Genomic DNA, 21,957 nt, shown 5'->3' on the forward strand with positions numbered 1-21,957 from the left:
GCAGTAAAGATGCAAGGTGCAAGCAGAGCTTTATCTCTGTTGCGGATAAAAAGTATAAAGAGAACGATGTCAAGATGGATATCTAATAAATTGAATTTCAAAATGTTGTGTGGTGTTGGCCCACTTATTGTTTATAATTCCTCCCCATTGGTCATCTTGGTAGTTTTTCATTGTGTAGTTGTCCACATACACTTCTCCCTATCAGATAATTTTGGAGTGAACTTTCCAATAAACTGAGATTCGATGTGCGTTGGTCAGAATCAACTGCTAGTTTTTGCAAACAAGAGCCATATTTTCTGGCCCACTTTCTTTGATATTTATTCTATGAGAATCAGAATATGATGAGTATTTTTTCTTCAATCAGATACATCGCAACATAAGAATTGTCTTGCTTTAAAAGGGGATATAGAAAAGAGAATTTGATTATATATGTGTAAGAAATAGGATGTATTGATTTAGGGGATTGTAAACCTTATGCAAGCAGCAACCATATTCATTGTCAGGGTGAACCACAAAAGTCAAAAAGTTAACTAATGCTTAACCCTCTGGCAGCTAGGCATAAAACCGGTCAGGCTTAACTTAGAGGAACTTTGTTAAATATTTTGCAGCACACACACACACAGCAATAAAGTAGAAACACAATGCAAGGGAAATCCCACACCAACTTTGAAAAATGAAGACAAATTTAATTTATTAAAAGAGACCGAATGACAAAAATCCAATCAATTGAACCAGCAATATGCAGTATCAAAGTTTTATGTTAGTAGAGAAACTAACAGCACGAAGCGCCACTCGCGATCTGCTGGTCATGCTAGACTGTGGGAAAACCACTAGTTTAGGTTGACCATGATGGAGCAGGGGACAGATTAAGGGATGAGGTTTGTCCCCCTGAAAAAGTTAACTTCTCCAAGTATGGGGTAAAGAGTCCAGATCTTCAGGATTTTTCCTTTTCTTGTACAGTAGTGTACTCTGCCTGAGCCTCTGCAGGTCTCAGGCAGGTGCAGTTGCAAATCCAAGCCGGTCTAGTTGTAAGAGGTCAGTTGGGCAGTTGCAAGGAGGACTCTAGAGCTTGTTGTGTCCCTGTTCCTGAGAGCAGGAGATCATCCAACCAACATTTGAAGTCGCTCCAGTAAGTCTGAGATGAAAGAGGCAAGTGTTGTCTTCCTTCTCACAAAGAAAGGAAGGCATCAAGCAGCAGGGCAGTCCGCTAGAGAAAAAGGCAGACTTTAAGCATCAGGGCACTCCCCCGGCAAACAAGGCAAGCCTCAAGCAGCAGAACAGTCCTTTGTAGCAGCGAGGCAGTCCTCTGATGAACAAGACAGGCCTCTACCAGCAGGGCCGTCCTCTGACAGTCCAAGGCAGAATTGCTGAAGACTTCCACAGGTCCAGGAGTGTGCTGAATAGTTGGTCTGAGGGTCCTATATTTATAGTTCATGTCAACCTTTGAAGTGGGGGAAACTTCTAGGCTACCCCACATTGGGTTTTGGGAAGCTCCTTACTTCCCCTGCCAAGGTTCCAAAAAGTGTTGTGTGACAAAAAACTGGTGTGAGGTTTCCTTATATGTCTGGATGCCGCCCCTATTGAAGTACAAGTATGGCAGGTAACAGCTCCACCCCCAGCAATCCTGGAAAGATGGCTCATCCTGCCCAGGCCTAAGCACTCTGTCTCACAATCTGGGAGGAACGCACAATAGCTAATAGCACTGTCAAGTGAACCAGGAGACTGGCAGAAGGCACGAAATAGTTAGGACAAGCAAATGTCAGCTTTCTGAAAGGCACATTTGCAGAATGGTGAATTAAAATTCAACTTCATCATTAAACAAGATGTTAAATTAGAACCCATTTGAGATCAAACATGACATTTTTACTTGTTCCTAATTAACAGTTGCACTTAGTAAATGTAATAAGGTAACCCATTGTCATCCTATGGGAGAAGTAGGCCTTGCAGTAGTAAATAACACATTTAGGAGTTTTTCACTAGCAGGACATGGTAAACGTAAAAAGAAAGTCTAAATATTTTTTCACACCACTGGACAATCTCTGAAAAAAGACGTAAGCTTTGTACCTTCTTATGGGAAATAAAAATAGCATCTGTGACAGATTATGTATTGCATAATATCTTCTAAAGTGTTTAGAATAGAGTGGGGACGCTAGCGCATTAGAATGCAAGCTCAACAAGGTAGAATTAGGCATATAAATTTAAATTAGCCACATTGGAGCTTGATTTTATTATTAATTTTCCATAGCTCGGAAGGAAAATCACTTCAGTGATAGCAAACACCCAATTTATTCAAACTCAGGCAAATGAGGACCTGCCCAGAATAAAACTTGCTTCCTGGAAGTGAGACTGGGACAAAGAATAGAGATTGCAAGTCTATCAATTTAGTATCATGCTTTAACAGAAGTCAAGTGAAAGCAAGTGCTTCCATACCAATTGTAAAATATTTTTCATTCTCTTCTGACATGCATTTTCTATACATTTCTTTTGTTTGCTTCCAGCCATGAAGCCATATGATCAACTGTCAAGATGGACCGCAAACAGGCTAAGTGCAGTTGTTGTGTCTGTGGAGTGAGTTATTCTGAGTAATATTGTTATGTTATATACGCTTTGATTTGCTTTTATTTGTGCATTTTAACAATGTTCTTGTAAGCAGTTGTTGACTGTAGTAGAGAGCTGCAAAGGAAGGTCAATAAGGGGTAAAACAGACACAACAGTGAAGATTTGCAGAGGTATTCTTCGTAATATGATCATAACTGCTTAATTCAAAGATAAAAGAGCCACACTGAGCTATAGTCTTTGTAAGTTTGGCAAGTAATAAAGCTTGGAAATTACAATGGTGATTATTGATGTAGGAAAGATTCTATTCAATATGGCTAACCTAGAAAGAATACATTTTTTATTGACTTCAGGGGAGAAAGAGAGGTCATTGTCAAAGATTACTCCAGATATACACATTTTCTTAAGGGTAGATGGTAAATGTTAACATTTCAGGTGCACCATGGCATATTAGAGAAAATTGCTGGCATTTTGCGACTGGGTTCTGCTCTGGGTGAAACACAGGCCCGGAATTTTGATGATAATTATGTAGCATTTTGGTGCAACTTGTAGTATAATTGCTGGCATTTGAGGGGCATCACCTCAAGATGGTGCCCGCTCATGGTGACACAATGGCTGTGGCATTGTGGTAGTAATTATTTACATTATTGAGCCATCCGTTTCATGATGGTGCCCTTCCTCTGCAAAATCTAAGTCCATTGCAGATGGTGGGCATCACGGGCAAAATGCTGTCTCTCACATATTCACATATTGTTGATAATTTCTGGCATTTTGGTGCCACCCAAGACATATTGGTGGTAGTTCTTTACATATTACCTCCGTCCATAGCATGGCTGTCCCCTGTGTCTCCCAATGATATATTACTTTCCCTGTATTAATCATGTCAATACTTGGCATATTGAGGACATCCATGACATGAAATGTTGGTGCATGGGCATAGTCATTCATGTCGGGAGGGACCCACATTAGGTGGAACACTAGCCCTTGCATATCAATGGTAAATATTGGCATATTGGGACCATCCATGGCATGATTGTTTTAAATACTACCCTTGATATGATACCATCACTCTGTAGTAGTAGCAGTGCTTGACACATTGCAGGTATCGATAAAATAAGGTTGTGATACAGAGTTATGTAAGGTATTTTATTCAAGTGTAGCAGGAGTATATGCACATGACTACAGACTGAACTGCTGGGCGGAGTTACATCATATTTGGCAGAAAGGTTTATCTTGGTCCAAAAAGATCCTTCTTTGTAATTTGGTGTAAATCTGTTCAGTAGGTTTAGAGTTATTCAAATACAAAGATTTATGTAAATCTACAGATGAGGATAGACCGCGGATCTGGCAGGTCTATTCAGGAAGTGGTGGCAGAAATCTTGGGACTTGGACTTGGTCGAGTACCAAAAAAACATAAGGGAGAAGGGTAGGATTAACATGAACCCTCGAGGCCTGCAGTTTTTTCTTTAGTTTTCTGCGTTACTGCAGAGGATCCACAGATATCAGCAACATTCCCAAATTTCAGGGTGTGCCCAGTTTGGGGGCAAAGAAATACATATATTTAGGGGAGAGGGCTCATCTGGGTCCCCCGGCCTGGTCTTATAAATAATTTTGAGGGGGAGTGCAGCCCCCATCCTGGCCTAATTTGTGTCCTCAAGACCCAATCCAATAAGGCCCGGCCATAGGTTACAAGGAAGAGGGGTCATGCATCCCCCCTTCCTGGGCGGATTTCAGCCCTGGGACCCTATCCTTGGATCCTTGGCTGTAGTTAGAAAAGGGATGGAGGCCTCTCTTGGAGACATTATTGGCTTGGGGATACCATCACCCAGGGCTGGCACCTGCTATGTCCCAGGGTGCCTAGGACAATGCTGTTTCTCTGGGAAACCTGTGTTTATTCTTGCTTCGTGGGAGCAATTTCAAAGCTCCCGCAAGCAAGACCAAACACAATGTCTGCTCCCAGCTGATGGGAGCTTAAAAAATCTCCTGCCACCTGGAAGAGGACTTGTGATCTGTTTTCCTGCCTGCAGTAATGCATGCAGGAAACAAGTTCTGTATATTGCTCCTGCCCGCAGGGAGAAACATTTGTATCTGTTCACTGTGGGTGGCAACAATGCCAACTCCTTCTGAATGCCGGTATCTGGCTGGGATTTTCGGGGCCTTGGGGCTCCCCCACGGCCCCCATTGAGGATGCAGTAGGTGCCCTTGGTGGGTTCTAGGGCATCTACAATTTTGTGGCCGGCCCCCTGAGGATGAGGTTCCCACCCCTGAAATCAGACAAGGGAGGAAGGCTTTCTGGCCCCCTCCCCCTCTAGTTACTGGCCAGCCTCTATGGATAGGTGACCCAGGGCCAAATATGGCCCAGGGAGAAGCCATGTAACCCCTCCTCTAAACAAATGCACCAGGCCCCAGGGGTAGGGTCCCTGTGGCCAATTTGGCCCAGGGAATGGGTCACTTTGTGCCCTTCCCTACAAAATGTGCCAGGCACCAGGCGAAGGGCTCTCCATGGCCAAAATCAGCACAGGGGGAGGGCTGCTCCCCCTTCCTGGGTCGACTGCCTTTGTGGGGTTGGCCATAGGGCCTAGCCTTTGGCTGTGCATGGCGTGTAGTTGATTGCAGGCAGGGGGTGGCCACAGGCCAGGCCTCAGCCATGCACAACATGGGGTTGGCTGCATGCGGTTGGTTGGCAGGCCCTGTGGCCCACCCCTGCGGCACAAGGCCGAAGGTGGTTAGATTAGCGTATGGTAATTAAATAGTACTTTACGTTTAAAAGAAACTCGAGGGCGTGGCCAAGATGGCGGAGTGAGTGGTCGCTCTCCTCGCGATCTCCTCCGAGCCCGGGCCCCTAATCGACCTTATTTGCACTGATCTCCCCCCCCACTGCTAGCTATTGGCGGCGGAAGGGGTGGGGGACCTCGGAGCTTCATCTCGAGGCGCTTGCAGAGCTGGAGGCGTGTGTGGCAAGCTCCGGATACCGGACACCGAGCTGGTGTGGGCCTGAGCTCCGGCCGGAAGTGACTCCAGGCCGGTGTTACGGAGCGGATCTAGCTCGGTGGCGGCTGTGGAAGAGGAGCCGTGTCTGAGCCGGAGCGGTGTCTCGGACGGGCCCAGCTGAGGTCTCCGCGGGCTCCGGTTCGCGGATGCCAGGACTGTGAGTGACCGGTGCGGTGAGAGCGGCCGGCCCAGGAGACGGAGCGGAGCCAGGTGAGGAGCCGCACGGAAGGCTCAGAGCTGCGCTGGGCTGCGCCCCCGCCCTGCCTGGCCGGGAGGCTGAACTGGCAGCGGTCCCCCCCTCAGCAGCCTGACATTCGACGAGCGCTTGAGAGCGGAGAGTGACCCGACGTGGGCGGGAAACATCCCTGATTGCGGTGACGCAGTTGGCCTGCGCGAGGCCCCGGCTTCCCCCGCGTTAGGCCCGGTGTGGAATAGCCGACACTCCCTGGTGTGCGGGAGGATTGCTGCGGTTACCGGTGCCCGGACCCGGTCTAGCGGTCCGGGGGGGACTGGTACGGAGGCCGCCTTGCTTGGCGTGGAACACTTGGGCGGCTGGCAGCAACGGGTGACGAGTTGGCCGCCGGCGTTAGTGAGAGGGCCTAGGAAGGGGCCAGGACTCGCTCCCCACTGCCCTGCTACCCCCAATAGGAGTGTGAAGTGGACCTTGGCTGCGAGACGGGAGGGCGAGTGGCCATCCAGCGGGGGACATGATATGGCGCTGCGGCTGTAACTTGTGAGCCCTACGCAGCTGATACAGTGCCGGGCCTAGTGGTGGACGAGAGGCCGATCTACCGGCCATCCCCTATTATTTGCTGAAAGAGGTTGCAGGCCTGTGTGCAGGACTACTGGGAGGCTGGCTGACGGTTGGATCGCGACGAGGGGCCCTGGTAGTGAGTGCGAGTGGACCCTGAAACGCGCTGCTCACAAACGGCGAAGCGCTGCTCCTGGCCGATCTGTGTGGGACTGGATGGTATCTGAGTGGTCTTGAGGTGGCAGGTGGTGCACGGAACGGCTTGGAGTGCCCGGAGGGGTCGCCTGGCTCCAGGTGGACAGCTTTCCGCTCGCGGCCCCTAACTGGAGTGGGTCTGGCTTTCGGGGCTGATATCCTAAGGGACATCCGGCGCGGGAGTGCCTAATTGGTGAGCATCGGCATACGCACATAGGAGGCCCAGGTCAGTTGGTTGAGTGGACTGGCCGGCAGCCTGGTGGGGTGGCGGAGGTCGACGTCTTTGGTGGAACCTGAGGAGCACTGTACGTCGCGCTAGATGGCCGGAAACAAGGGATCCAAGAAAGGGGACCGAACCCTGCCGGACATGCTAAGTAGGAGCGCTGCAAGGCAAGACAGGGGGCAGCATTCCCCGGGACAGTCGAGCAGCTCTCAGGAGGCGAGTGGAGGGGAGCCGCCAGTCACCAGATCCTTTCTTGAATCGCTCTTTGGTACTCTCCGAGAGGACTTCCAGGCACTGAAGCAGGAGGTGGCGGGAGAGGTGCGTGAGGTACGGAGGGAGGTTGACGGCCTGGGGGAGCGGGTGGCCTCTGTGGAGGAGGCAGGACATGCTCAGGCCGAAGAACTCGCACAGCTTCAGCAAGAGGTGATTAGACTTCAAGACCAGCAAATCGATCTTCAGTCGCATGTGGAGGACCTTGAGAACCGTTCCCGGAGGAACAACATCCGGGTCCGGGGTGTTCCGCCTGCAGAGGAGGGGGAGAACGCGGTGGCTTATCTGCAGGACCTGTTTAGACACGTTCTGGATGAACCGACCGACTTCCCTATCAGGATTGATAGAGCGCATAGGGTGGGCCTGCGACGCAGATCATCGGCGCCTCCTCCCGACCTCCTAGCCTACCTGCCGGACTACCCCTTGAAAGAAAGAATCCTCCAGGTAGCTCGAACCAAACCTTCTTTGGAATTCGGGGGCCACCGTGTGTCACTCTTCCAGGATCTTTCGGTGGTCACTCTACAGAAGCGCAAGTCCTTTAAAATTGCCACTGATTTCTTACGAGAGCATGGTACTCAGTACTCCTGGGGGCATCCGTTCCGTCTTGTTTTCCGCTGGAATGGCACACTACATCAGCTACGTTCCCTCCAGGACACTTGTGCGGTCTTGGGCATCACAGCGACTGATGAGGAGGCTCCTACTCCTCGCCGTAGAAGGATCACCAGAGACGGCTAGCAGACCGTCCCTGGTCGTCGACACTCCGCTTCCTCAGCGAGGCCTGACCCGCCCACTATCCGGGCTGAAATGGATAGCGCAGTACGTGACGTTGCCAGAGAAACTGCGGCAGAGGAGGTGGCGTTGACCGCTTGAGAAGCTTTCCGGGGGGAGATCGACATCGCTTGATTGAAATCGCAGGTTTGGGGGCCTGGGGGGGAGGGGGGAGAGCAGGAGTTGCGTGGTGGCTGGACGTCCACTTTGGTGACTTTCCATAGACTTGCCTTCATAGGCCGGACATGGACAATGGTTCCTTTTCACTTATTTTGGGGGGGGGCGGGGATGAAGTTGGGGGAGTGGGGACAGTTCTGTTGGGGTGTCGAGGGCGGAGGGGGGGTGTATGTGTTGGGTGCGAGGGGGGGGTCGTCCAGTGCACGGTACAGGAATTGAATATTTCAGATGTCCTTTCTTATTTGGTTTTGACTTCGGGGGTCGTGGTGTGGATGTTGGAACGGGGTATGGGAGGTGATCAATGCTTAAGACAGCCAGTGGACGCACTGGAGTTCGCAGCAAGTAGGGGTTTGCTAGGATGGGGGGGCGGGGGGCCCGAGTGCTTGTTCTTGCTCCTTGCCTGGTTTCCGGAGTGGTGGGGGGTACACACACCTTCACCGGCCTCCGCACGCTGTACATATGCTTTCTTGCGCTCTGCCCGCTTTGCCTCCTTATGTTTTTAAGGTCCTAACTCTAAATGTTAGGGGATTGAACAACCCTGTCAAGCGGCGGGCGGTGCTCTCACTGTTAGAAAATGCTCATGCAGATATCTGCCTTCTTCAAGAAATGCACTTACTGGCACAGGACACACACAGGCTGCGATCTCACAAGTTCCCGCTCCAGTTTTTTTCCGCTTGCAACACAAAGACTGCGGGAGTGGCAATTCTGGTGGCCAGACACTTCAAGGGGGTGCATCTTCACAAACTTGCTGAACAGAAGGGGAGGTTGCTGGCGCATAGGTTCAGAGTGGGGGGCCTCACGTTCACGATTGGCTCCCTTTACAGCCCCAATGACAAGCAGGAGCGGTTCCTGCAGTCAGCTGTGGAGGAGGTCACTGCCTCGCCAGACAGGCATATCATTCTTGGTGGGGACTTTAATATGGTTTTCGATTCCGCGGTAGACAGGTCAGCGCAGCGCTCTCCACAGTTCGGGGAATTCTCGGCCGGTTGTAAGGCACGGCTTGCGGAGGTGGATCTCCTTGACCTCTGGCGTCATCTACACCCTACAGATAGAGATTACTCGTATTACTCTCATGCACACAAGACCTATGCACGGCTTGATCACCTTTTAGTTACTACCCCGGTGAAGGCACTGGTCTCATCAACTGACATGGGAGTGCTGTCTTTATCGGACCATGCTCCGGTTGAGGCCTCATTGTGTCTGCCCCCTACTGCCCACCCCTCGAGAACTTGGCGCCTCAGAGATACCCTTTTACATAGGAAGGTGGTGGTGGACCGTATTGAGAAGGTTACCCGTGACTACTTGGCTCACAATGACAACGCCGACACCACCCGGGCCACGCAATGGGCAGCTTTGAAAGCTGTCCTCAGGGGGGAATTCATGTCTATCTCCGCGGCCGAAAACAAAGAGCGGCAGGTCAAGAGGGAGGAGCTTACCGGTAGGGTTCGGGAGCTTGAGTTGATTCACAGAAGGACCGGGGCTCCGAGGATCTGGCGGCAGTTGAAAGAGGCGAGGAAGCTTCTGGCAGCCTTGGACATGGACCGGGCAGAATACGCGGCCCTTCGGCTGCGCCATGCCTTTTACACAGGGTGAGACCGCTGCGGGAAACTGCTGGCCAATAGGCTTCGGGCTGCACGGCAGAGCCAATCGGTGAAGGAGATCCTTGACTCCGGTGGAAATGTGGAGACGGATGATGCCCGCATCTCGGCGGTGTTCCGAGGATTCTATGAAACCCTCTACACTGGGGATCCGCCGGATGTGACGGCCATATCTTCCTACCTAGATTCGGTTACCTTGCCGTCCCTAGACGCCCTGCAGGCCGAGCATTTAAATAGGGACATTGGAATAGAGGAGGTGGTCTCGGCCATTGCCAAACTCAAACACGGCAAAGCACCGGGCCCGGACGGCTACTCCGCCCTTTTTTATAAAAACGTTTTGCGTGACCTTAGCTCCTATCCTCACTCCCCTTTTTAACTCTTTTGCAGAACCTGGTGCAATCCCGCCTGATCTCCTCGAGGCCTCCATCGCGGTTATTCCTAAGCCTGGAAAGGATCCCAAACATTGTGGGTCCTACCGACCGATATCCCTCTTGAATGTAGACCTGAAACTCTATACCGGGATTTTGGCCAGCCGCCTTGCACTTCACCTGCCCGGCCTAATAGACCCGGACCAGGCTGGCTTTGTCCCAGGGAGGCAGACTGTTGATAACACGAAAAGGGTGGTCCATCTGCTGGAGAAAGCCTCTAGGACTCCTGGGGAGAGGATGATGCTGGCGGTGGACGCGGAGAAAGCGTTCGACCGAGTACATTGGCCCTTCCTGGAACAGGTTTTAGTGAAGGCCGGCATCGGGGAGAAGTTTCGCACTATGGTCCTCAACTGCTATAAAGAACCGACGGCCGTGGTCCGTGTGAACGGTTATACCTCCACGGCCTTTACTATTGAGAGAGGCACTAGGCAGGGTTGCCCACTTTCGCCCCAGCTCTTTGCTTTATACATGGAGCCGTTGGCCCAGCGGGTCAGGGATAACCCGGCCGTGGAGGGGATACGAATGGGTGGGTTTACTCACGCGATCAGCCTTTATGCTGATGATGTCATCTTCACAGTAGATACACCCCGGACAGCCCTACCGGCTTGTGTACAGGAGCTCGCTGACTTTGGTGTAGTCTCCGGCTTTAGGATGAATGTTGGGAAGTCGGTGGCTCTGGATATCTCCTTGGACCCAGCTACCAGGGAATATTTACAGGGCAGGTTTCCTCTGCTTTGGTCTTCAGAGGCGGTACCGTATCTGGGGATCAAGATAGCGCCCACGCTGCAGGCCATGGTTTCGGCAAATTACACAGCCTTGGGTGCAAAGATCAGAGGGGAGCTGGCCCGCTGGAACCGTGGGATTCTCTCATGGTTGGGAAGGATTGCTGCCGTTAAAATGACCATCTTACCCCAGGTTCTCTATCTGTTCAGGGCGTTGCCGCTTCAGCCGCCGGTTGGGTGGATCCCGCAGCTGCAGTCAGATGTGGCCCGTTTCATTTGGCAAGGGAAGAAGCCCAGGATGCGTAGGGCCATATCTCTTTTGTCTCCCGAGGCGGGGGGTCTGGGCATCCCGGATTTTCGTAAGTACTTCCAGGCGACGCAACTGCGGTACCTGGTGGAATGGTGCAGATGGGAGTCGGATAAGCACTGGCTTTTCCAAGACCAGGCGGTGGCGGGTAGGCCTCTGCAGGAGATTCCGTTTTTGCACCGCTCCCATCGGCCTAAGAACCTGTATGCTTCCTTCATCACTAGGGTGCCTTTACGAGTTTGGGATGCTATTTGCCTTAAATATGATCTTACCTCGTTTCCCTCGCCTCTCTCCCCATTGGTAGATAACCCGTCTTTTACTCCCGGAATGGAGAAGGGCGCCTTTGCGCACTGGCGACAAGCAGGTTGTAGAGCTTTGTGCCACATGTACGGTCCTGAGGGGGTTATTCCCTTCATGCAGTTCCGTCAGGAGTTTTCTCTCCCTGAGACGGAAAGGCACCGTTATATGCAAGCCCGACATTGGGCCCTTCAGCCGCAGGTCAGGGAAGTAGCGGACAGGCTTTTCTCGCCATGTGAGAGATGGCTGGTGTCCCGTGCATCAGATTCAAAGCTAATCACGGATTTATACAGGTTTCTGCAGCTACTCTCCACACACTTTTACAACCCGGGGAGGGAGAGATGGGAGCGGGAGCTTGGTAGGGCGCTGAGTCCTAAGGAGTGGGACCAGATTTCCTACAGGGCATGCCACTCAGCATATCATGTGGGCCTTACTGACACCTTTACTAAAGTCACTACCTACTGGTATTACACGCCGGAGCGAATTCACGAATTTGATCGCAGTAAAGCAGACACATGCTGGCGGGGGTGTGGACATCGTGGTACGCTCACACACATCCTATGGGACTGCCCTCTTTTAACCGCCTATTGGGCGGAAGTGCTGGATACAATAGACTCTCACTTCGACATTGAGCTTCCGCGCTTCCCTGCATATACCCTCTTGGGGCTCCCGAATGATCTGATGTATCCCCTGAAGTCCAGGAGGGGTAGGCAGATCGCTATTGCCTTGGGTTCTGCGGTCCAGAATATTTTGATTCACTGGCGCACGGCCACACCGCCCACTGTCACGGATTGGCTTCATAGGCTGTGGCATGTGCTGGGTATGGAGAAAATGTCCCTTATGGTAGCTGGGGACATAGCCCAATTCAATGAGCTTTGGCAACCGTTCCATGCTCTGTTGCTTACGGAGTTCAGAGAGCTTACTTGCCCTAGATACCTCCGCCTCCTGCGGCTCACGAGCCTGCCGGCGCCGGACCGATAAGCTGGCGTGGGGTTCCCCCTTTCCTCAGGACTTATGATTTTGTTATGCACACGGGGCGATGCTAATGCACTGGACGATGGGTGGGGAGGGAGGGGGGAGTTGAGTTGGGACAGTTGGGGTGGGGGGGGTGTTTGTATGGAAATGTTGTGTCGCACCGGACCTATGCACTCTTACACCAGCCTAGTTGGGCCACCGTCGTGGCCCGTAATTGTCAGCTTCTGTACTTGCTACATCCTTAGGTGCTGCTGGAAACTTTATGATGATGTGTATTTGTCTTGGTGTGTCATGATGAATAAAATACTTTAAACCTAAAAGAAACTCGAAATTCCCTGAAAAAAAAACAAAAGTGACTGGGACGTTATAGTTAGGAAATAGAATTTTAAAAACCTTATAAAATCACTAAAAAAAACAATGTTTAGAGGGACGTTATAATTAGGTTCAGATGTTATACCCCAAAAAAATAGAAATTCAGCAGTTCTGTTTACAGTTATTTCAAGTAACTATAACTCATGCCTCAAGGTGACTATAACTCACGCTCTCCCCATGCACTGCTACTGACCACGCATGTCGCATCACTCAAAATATCCTTTATGATATCATTGATAATATGACTGCAACATTTCCTGTAAACTTATTGATGAACAAACTGTGTGTGTGTGTGTGTGTGTATGTGTGTATATACATATATAGTTAGGCTCATATTTCACTTGTATGAAACAAGACATATTCAGCAGATATAGTTAGATTAGCTAACTATAGCTTATGCTCCCACAATGCACTGCTTATGACCTCACATATTATATCATTCATGACCTAGTCAGTGCATGGGTGTGTCAGTGTATGCATCAATTACTGATCAGGCGTCTCAAGCTGTGTATAAGTGAGTGTGTGAATGTGTTACTGAATAGATTAGTGTGTCCATGTGTGGGTTATCATATGTAGGAGTGAGTCTCAGACTATTGTAGTGTTTGTATGGGTGGGTGGGTGGGTGAATGTGTGTGAGAGTGCATCGGTATGTTTATGAGTGTCTTAGTGTATGTAGCAGTGAGCATCAGAATGTTGCAATATCTGTTTGTGTGGGTAAATATGTCTGTGAGTGTGTCACTGCGTCAACGAGTGTGTCAGTGTATGTATCACAGTAAGTGTTGCACTGTTTGTATTAGTGAAATTGTGAGTTTGCCAGTTAGTGCAACAGTGTCTTCTTGACTGTGTCGATGTATGTATCAGTGAGTCCCAGAGTGTGTAAATGTCCATATTAGTAAGTGGATGAGTGTGTCAGTTAAAGCATCAGTGTGTCCATGGGTGTGTCAGTGTATGTATCAGTTACTGCTAGAGTATATCAAGGTATGTATTTCAAATTCAATTCATCTTTATTTCTATCACACTGATCATAAAAGGTATGTATGAGTGAGTGTGTGAATGTGTTAGTGAATGGATTGTTGTGTTCATCGGTGTCTTAGTGTATCTATGAGTGAGTCCCAGACTATTGTAGTGTTTGTAAGAGTGAGTGGGTGAATGTGTTTGAGAGTGCATCAATGTGTCTATGAGTATGTCAGTGTATCTGTCAGTGTGTCTCAGTGTTGAAGTGTTTGTATAAGTAAGTGTGTGGACATGTTATTGAATACACCAGTGTGTGACTGTCTCAGTGTATGCATTAGTGCTCATCTGGGTGTGTCAGTGTATGCACTAGTATCTGCAAGGGTCTTTCAGTGTATGGATTATTATGTGCACAGGTGTGCCAGTGTATGCATCAGTGTGTGGCTGAGTGTGTCAGTTCATGTATCAGAGTGTGCATGGGTATATGAGTGTATGGATAAGTATATGTATGGTTTTGTTAGTGTATGGATCAGTATATATTTGAAGGTGTCAGTGTATGGTCAGTATGTTCATTGGTGTGTCAGTGTATGCATCAGTCTGTGCTTGGAAGTGTCAGTCTATGCATCAGTATGTGCATGGGTATATCAGTGTATGCATTGTTATACCTCTAGCATTATCACTGTCTGAAATTACTTTTGCCTCTTATGCCTTGGTATCTTAGTCTCTCTATTGCTATCTCCATACCTGTGTGAGTGTATGTATTACTGTATGCCTGGGTGTGTCAGTGCATATCTGACTCTTGCCTGTGTGTGTTAGTGTATACCGTCAGTGTCTGCCTGGGTGTGTTGTAGAAGCATTAGTGTTTGTGTGTATGTTTCATTGTCTTCTTACTGTATGACTTAGTATGTCAGTAACTGCATCAGTATATGTCTAAGTGCATCAGTTTATAAATAGGAATGTCCCTGTGTGTGCTAGTGTATTCATTGGTGTATGCCTGCATGTCTGAGTGTATCCATTAGTGGGTGTTAGCATGTCCTATTGTAGTCATTAGTGTTTGAAAGGGTGAGTTACTTTCTGCATTATTGTCAGGCTGGGTGTGTCAGTGTCTGCATTGATATGTTCCTGGGTGTCTTAGTGTATGTGTCAGTGTGTGTCTGGGTGTGTTATTGAATGCATTAGTGTTTGACTGGGTGAGTAATGGCCTGCTTTGTTGTATGCTTCAGTGTGTCAGTATCTGCACTGCTGTATGCCTGGGTATATCAGTGTCTGCACTGATATATTCCTGGGTGTATTAGTGTATGTGTCAGTGTGTATCTGGGTATATTATTGAATGCATTAGTGTATGATTGGGTGTGTCACAGTATGCTTTAGTGCATGCTTGGGTGTGTCAGTGTCTGCACTACTGTATGCCTGGGTGAATCAGTGTTTGCAATAGTGTGTGGGTTTGTGTGTATTGCTGTTTTAGTATAATTAATGATGCCTATAAAATATATGGATGAAAGTGCATGGATGCAGAAAAATATAATTAGTTACCTACATTACTGCAATAAAGAGATCTTTTCATCTGTAAAAAGAAAGAAAAGATAAATAGAAGTTAAAGTTTTTATGTAGAAATTTCTATATTAAACGATGATAATCTATAATGCAAAAAGCTAGAGTTAATAATAAAATAGAAGAAATGTATATTATTACATAGCCATTAAATATATTATTGAGGGTTCTTATATTCCCTTCCTTCACTGTTCTCAGTGTCCATACTTTTACACAATAAATAATGTGTGTGTAGATACTCATCACTGAACAGTTGGGGGAATAACAGTCATATGGACTGTGAAAAAACAAAACTATAAGTACATAGCAGGGTATTTAAAGTTAACATTACTAAGCATCTTACTTACTACAAAGTTTTACCCCACTGTTTTGCCTATATATTTAAAATATATTATGTATATTGTAGTTTTATAGTACAATTAACGTCTATGAATAATAGTGGTATATGAAAAGGCATTAGAAGACATCACTCTTCATAAGCCACATGACATCATAAAGTCTGGTAATCCATTAATCAGAATTAAATGACGTCAATCCAATTTGCTACTATCTCTGATATTTTCGTCCAAGGGTAATTACTTTACAATATTTCAAGGGACATGTCAATACCGTCACCTCTGCCTCTTACTTTACTCTAAAACTTCTTAGAAAAATCTTTCCTTTCATCCCCCTCGGTCTTCAAAAAACTGTAACCTCAGCCCTGGTGCTAGCAAAGGTTGACTATTTTAATGCCTATTTGTCAACACTAGGAAAAGATGCATGGCCAAGATCCAGATTGTCCAGTTCGCTGCAGTGCGTCCTCTACTAGGCATCTCAAAACACTGGCTTCCAGTTAGGAAGTACATTGATTTTAACGCTTTGTACATCGTCTTTAAATCTCTCATTGGTGCTAGTCCTGCATTTTTTAAGAATAGTTTTCAATGATACATTCCTTCAAGAGCACTTTTGTATACATGAGAATACAGGCTCATAGTGCCTAAGTATAGGAAAGACAGCTGGGGTGGCAGCGATTGTTTTGGGTACAACCAAGCTATGAAATTCTCTACCCAGGGAATTAAAAAGCAAAACTGATCTGTTGGATTTCAGGAAGGCACTGAAAACATGGCTGTTTAACTAATAAATGTCACCGTCTTCAGCTCTATGCTGCTCTTTAAATATCAGACCAGTGCCTAGATGTATGTAAAGTAGCTATTGTTACACTCTCTCCATCTAGTTGTTTTGTAAGTAGATGCTGCAGAGTCCAGATGTAACATTTCCTCCTTCATGGAAACGAATAGCTATGCAGGTATATATTTTTCCAGAAATTGAGATTTTTGCAGCTTTAACATTTGGAATTTGTGTTTTTAATTTAGTTCCAACTGCAGTGCATCTTTGTAGTATTAGGATGATATACTTGCTAGTTCTTCGCATATTCAAAGTTGTTAAAAGATCTGAGTTACATTTTGTGCAGTTGTTTTTTTGTGATGCATTTTTAAATAATCTCTCAAAACTGACCGGTGTGCAGTCTGGTAGAGCTAAGTAGATAAATTGTTCTGAATTAAAAATACAAATTTTCACAGTTATGCTCCCACAAGTAACTTAGTCCAATTAGCTTATCAATATGTAGCATCTTTTCTTCCAAGATACCAAGAAGGACCTTCAAAAATTGCTCTGCATCTATTAGAGTGTTTATTACAACATGTACAGATCCAGTACATAAATCTGCAAGATCTCTAATAGAAGATGCAGAATATGTTATGTTATGTGCTGGTTCTTGTTAAGCGCATATATCACCCTAAGGTCTCATAGCGCTAGCCTGAACTCAGAAACCGATGGATGATGAGAAGGCAAATAGATTGTGGGAGGGGTGGGCTCAGAATATCCAAGTTTTTAGGGATTTGCAGAATTTATTATGATTGTTCTCAGTACGAAGATACAGAGGCAGGGTGTTCCCCAACGTGGTGGCAAGTTTGGAAAATGCTCTTCCGCCGTTCTTAATGGTGCAGATCTTCGGGACGGTTGGGAGGTGTTTATTTGCAGATCAAAGGGATCTGGCTGGCTGATACTGCTTCAGTTTGTTAGCTAAATAGTGGGGACCATGACCACTGAGGGCTTACTGTACCAGACAACAGATTTTAAAGTTGTACCGCTTCCTGATTGGGAGTGTGTTGTTTTCTATCACTGCAGATATGTTCCAACAAGTTAAAAAGTGCAGAGCACAAGGTTTATCCTTATTCTGATTAATTGCAGCAACAACACAAGGTAAAGAAAATAGTGCATTGAGAGGTACATTGGCCTAGCAGTCGACTCCAGAGATGTTTCAGAACTGGTGACTAACAATTTCACCACCATAGTCAGGTTTCTTTTCTTCCAATACGTATTTCTTCATTTTTTTATTCTTTTTCTGTTGAATGCCACTAACATCATTCAGAATCTTTTGTTTTGGTAAAATTCTAGGCTATTTGTAAACCGGATACTATCTTAAATGAGGAGCCTAGAACATCTTGAATGGTTATACTCTATCACACAATTGCAATCAACATTTACTTTTCTGTCACTAAACAATATTAGATACGTACCAGGCAAAGGTCTAACCCGTCACAATACTACATATGACATACCTTCCTTGAATACGGTGCTACCAGTGTTAAGAAATACTACATCTACACTCAAACCTCGAGACTTATGTATTCTTGCACCATATGCTTAAGATACTGAAAAGTGTTTTCTGCGAACATAAAAGTTATTTACACATACAAAACGTACAACAGACATTGCTATCTGTTCTACAGCTTCAAGTTGATCAAACTTAACAGCTAGGTATTCAACCTCAATTCTATTTCGATGAAAAATGAAATCAATTATTTTATACATGGCTCCATTAACTTATTCTTCTTCAACATTTAAATTATGCCGCCAAATTATCCTATAGTTCTTATAAACACATAAACACTTTTCTAATACCATAGTTTTGGAAACAGATTTTTCCAAAGAATTCAGTTCTGATTGTAGTTTTTCAGTCAAAAGTATCGCCACTTCTTGGTATTCCCTTTTATCAATTGCTGTCAGATCCAATATTTGTTCTTTAACTAGTTGTAGCAATTGTTCATTGAAAGAGGTACATTTTTTAAGAGTAGGCATTAAGCAGACAATAGATTTGTGTTGTTGAATACATTCAAACATTAGCTCTATTGCAGAATTTTTAGGAGGAAATAAGTTCTTGAGAAGATGAGTATGCAAACAACGTTTTCCTTCTTTTGACTGTATTCCTACTCTGATATCCTTGAGAATATTTCCATATTATGTATCCAATGCTTGACACATGTTTCTAATTCATTATTTGTTTTTGAAATTCAGCCAAATGTTCACATTTTCAAGTATCTTCATAATAAAGTGTCTTAAAAATGAATTTATGACGTTACAACGCATACATTCACAACGCATACCATCACAACGCAACTTTTATAACGCAGGATCCATTACAACGCATGCCATTACAACGCAGATGCTATTACAAAGCATGCCATTACAACGTAAGCATAGGTAAGTATATAATTTTATTATTAATAATTTAATTTTAATTTAATTATCATTTTTAAAAATAATTTATTCACATTAATTTTAATTTTAATGTAATAACATTTAATTTACTATTCTAAATCCAGGGGGGTGTAAAGGTAGGGTAAGTGGTGGATAGTGTAGGGGTAAAAATTACTATTCTAACTCCAGGGGGGTGTAATAGTAGGGTAAGTGTTGGATAGTGTAGGGGTAAAAATTACTATTCTTACTCCAGGGGGGTGTAATAGTAGGGTAAGTGTTGGGAAGTGTAGGGGTAAACATTACTATTCTAACTACAGGGGGTGTAATAGTAGGGTAAGTGCTGGATAGTGTAGGGGTTAAAATTACTATTCTAACTCCAGGGAGGTGTAATAGTAGGGTAAGTGCTGGATAGTGTAGGGGTTAAAATTTCTATTCTAACTCCAGGGTGGTGTAATAGTAGGGTAAGTGTTGGATAGTGTAGGGGTAAAAATTACTATTCTAACTCCAGGGGGTGAAATAGTAGGGTAAGTAGGGTAAGTGTTGGATAGTGTAGGGGTTAAAATTACTATTCTAACTCCAGGGGGGTGTAATAGTAGGGTTCGTGTTGGATAGTGTAGGGGTTAAAATGACTATTCTAACTCCAGGGGGTGTAATAGTAGGGTAAGTGCTGGATAGTGTAGAGGTAAAAATTACTATTCTAACTAAATGTATTATAATAAATTAAATGATAATTATTTTAGGAAAATTAATTTAAAAATAAATTAATATTATTTTAATTAAATATTTACCCTTACTTACGTTGTAATGGCATGCGTTGTAATAGCATCTGCATTGTAATGGCATGCGTTGTAAAAGTTGCGCTGTGATGGTAGTGCGTTGTAAAAGTTGCGTTGTGATGGTTGTTTCCCCTTAAAAATAGGCTGTCATTTGATGGGGGTAAGTTGCAATAAAGTTGCAATAAATCACCAAAAACAATTGCATGGTTTCCTCCAAAAAGCACTTAATTCTTAGTCTTCAATATCAGTTGCATTCTCAAATGCAAATAGGCGAGCATGAAGTTTGACACCATGCTCACCTCATTGATTATTAAAAGTTTTTCTTTCTTCAAACCTCTGGAAACTTCATTGCAAGCTTCACCAGGTAACCTCTGGTATTCCAGTTTATTATTGTGTTCATAAGCTAACATAAGTAGATCATGCAAATTAATTACTTTGATATTGTGCACAGCTAATCCAGTGGGTGCTGTCACCACACACAACAAAATTGACTCTGTAGCCTTCTGCACATAACTGGTTAAAACAGGGATTAAAAAGCTTTTTTCAGTCCCAAGTTGTCTGCTGGCATCCAATAGAATTGGCTTAAAACTGGATCATTTATATTGATTGTTTTCATGCAGAAATACATTTTCTATTTTTGTTTTCACTTCCATATATATCTCTTTCTGCTCATCATTCAGTTGTTGCACTAACTGTTCCAAGTAAACATTGTCTTCTCTTTCTTGTTACATTGCCGTCTGCACCTCATTCATGCTGTTGCAGCTTCACTTTCAATTATATGGTTTCCAGAAGGATTTTGACAGATAGCTCAAGAACTCTTTCTGCTTTGCAAACTGTCCTTTGCTATCTAAGTAGCTATTTTTTTTCTTGTTCAATTTCTTCATTTACCTTTTTCAGGTAATTTGAAACTATTGGACATTAAATACTGTCTTTTACGGCATTAAAGGAATCGTCACAGAATGATATTTTACAAGTAGCTATGTTTCACCACACCAAGGTTTGAATAGCTGGAGAAGTGCTAAGTAGAAAAGTTATTTTTTCTCACAGTTTGACAAATACATTTTCTATGATTTATTAAGTTACCTTTTGCATGCAGAACCAAATAACTGTTGCAACCAACTATAGCATATTTGCCTTCATCGAGGTTTTCTGTCACATTGTTTCTGTACCTATAGTGTTGCAGAATTTCATATCAGCACGTCATTTTCAAGGTGTGCACTTCCTCTTGTATAGTAGGTATCGAACATATATATATTTTTTAATATCTGTAAACTCTGGATCAAACACTGCTAGGCACTGAATTTCTGGGTGAGACTTTGCGTATTGGCAAGGCCTAGACCAACCCAAAAAATTATCCTAGACTTTGAGTATAGGCTAGATGAAATCAATCTGTGACAGCACTCAACAAAACATATCTCCCTATGTAAAAGCATTTTCAAAGAGGAACTACAATTTTTGTATCCAAAGATGTCTTTGGATATGTATGTGTGATTTCTAGGGTTTATTATTGGATTTATCAGTGATTATATGTTTATATCATTGAATACATCAGCGTGTTCATTTATGTCTTAATATAACTATCACAGACTCCTATTGTGTGTTAGGATATGTATATGTTAGTGTGTGAGTGTGTTGGTTAATGAATTGGTGTGTCCATGGCTGTGTTAGTATATGTATAAGTAAGCCCCAGACTGTCTTAACCCCTTCGATGCTGATGACGAGCTCAGCTCGTCATCAGCCACGGGGGGCGTGTGCGGATGACGCGCTGAGCTCGTCATCTAACGCGGCTTTTACAAAAAAGCAGCGTAGCGCAAAAATAACCACTGCAGCGATGCGGTTAATGTGCTTATCAGTGTGTGAGTGAATATTTTAGAAAATACATCAGGGTATCAATAAGTGACTCTGTTTATGTATAAGTAATTCCTAGAGTGTTGGTGATATGTATTAGTGAGTGTGTGACTGTTTCACTGACTGCATATGTGTTGAGTGACAGTGAATGCAACCGTGTGTCCATGGATGTATCAGAGTATGTATCAGTGAGTCCCTGTGTGTTTCATTGTCTGTATCAGTGAGCGTATGGATGTGTTAGTAATTAATTGTTGTGTCCATTGGTTTGTCAGTATGTATATGAGAGAATACCAGACTGTGTCAGTATGTGTATCACTGACTGACCAAATCTTTTAGTGACTGTATCAGTCTGTGCATGGTAATCTCACTATATGTATCAGTGAGTCCCAGAGTGTCTCGCTGGGTTTATGAGTAAGTTTGTAAATATGTTACTGAACACATCAGTATATCCTTGCTGTGTCAATGTATGTAGCACTCAGACTAGGTTGTCTCAAGGTGTGTTGAGTGAGTGTGTGAATGTGTTAGTGAATGCATCAGTGTGTCCATGGGGGTATCAGCGTATATATCAGTAAGTCCTAGGGTGCTTCAGTGTCTGTATTAGAGTGTGTATGAATGTGTTAGTGAATGAATTGGTATGTTCATGGCTGTGTCGGTATATGTATTTGAGAATACCAAACTGTTG

General features: G+C 45.2%; 1 protein-coding gene across 2 annotated transcripts in view; it reads left to right on the plus strand.

Moving 5' to 3' along the window:
* Positions 1 to 21,957, plus strand: part of LOC147683765 (arylacetamide deacetylase-like) — a 278,023-nt gene that overhangs the window by 171,004 nt on the left and 85,062 nt on the right. For both annotated transcript variants that reach the window (XR_015300967.1, XM_086944134.1), the window contains exon 3: positions 2,499 to 2,568. Coding sequence is in view for 1 of the 2 variants with exons in the window: in XM_086944134.1 (XP_086800260.1) it covers positions 2,499 to 2,568 (70 nt within the window). In the remaining variant the exon portion in view is untranslated. The remainder of the gene's footprint in view (positions 1 to 2,498; positions 2,569 to 21,957) is intronic.

The sequence above is a fragment of the Lissotriton vulgaris genome, chromosome 11 (assembly GCF_964263255.1).
Source record: "Lissotriton vulgaris chromosome 11, aLisVul1.2, whole genome shotgun sequence".
NCBI lineage: Eukaryota > Metazoa > Chordata > Amphibia > Caudata > Salamandridae > Lissotriton > Lissotriton vulgaris.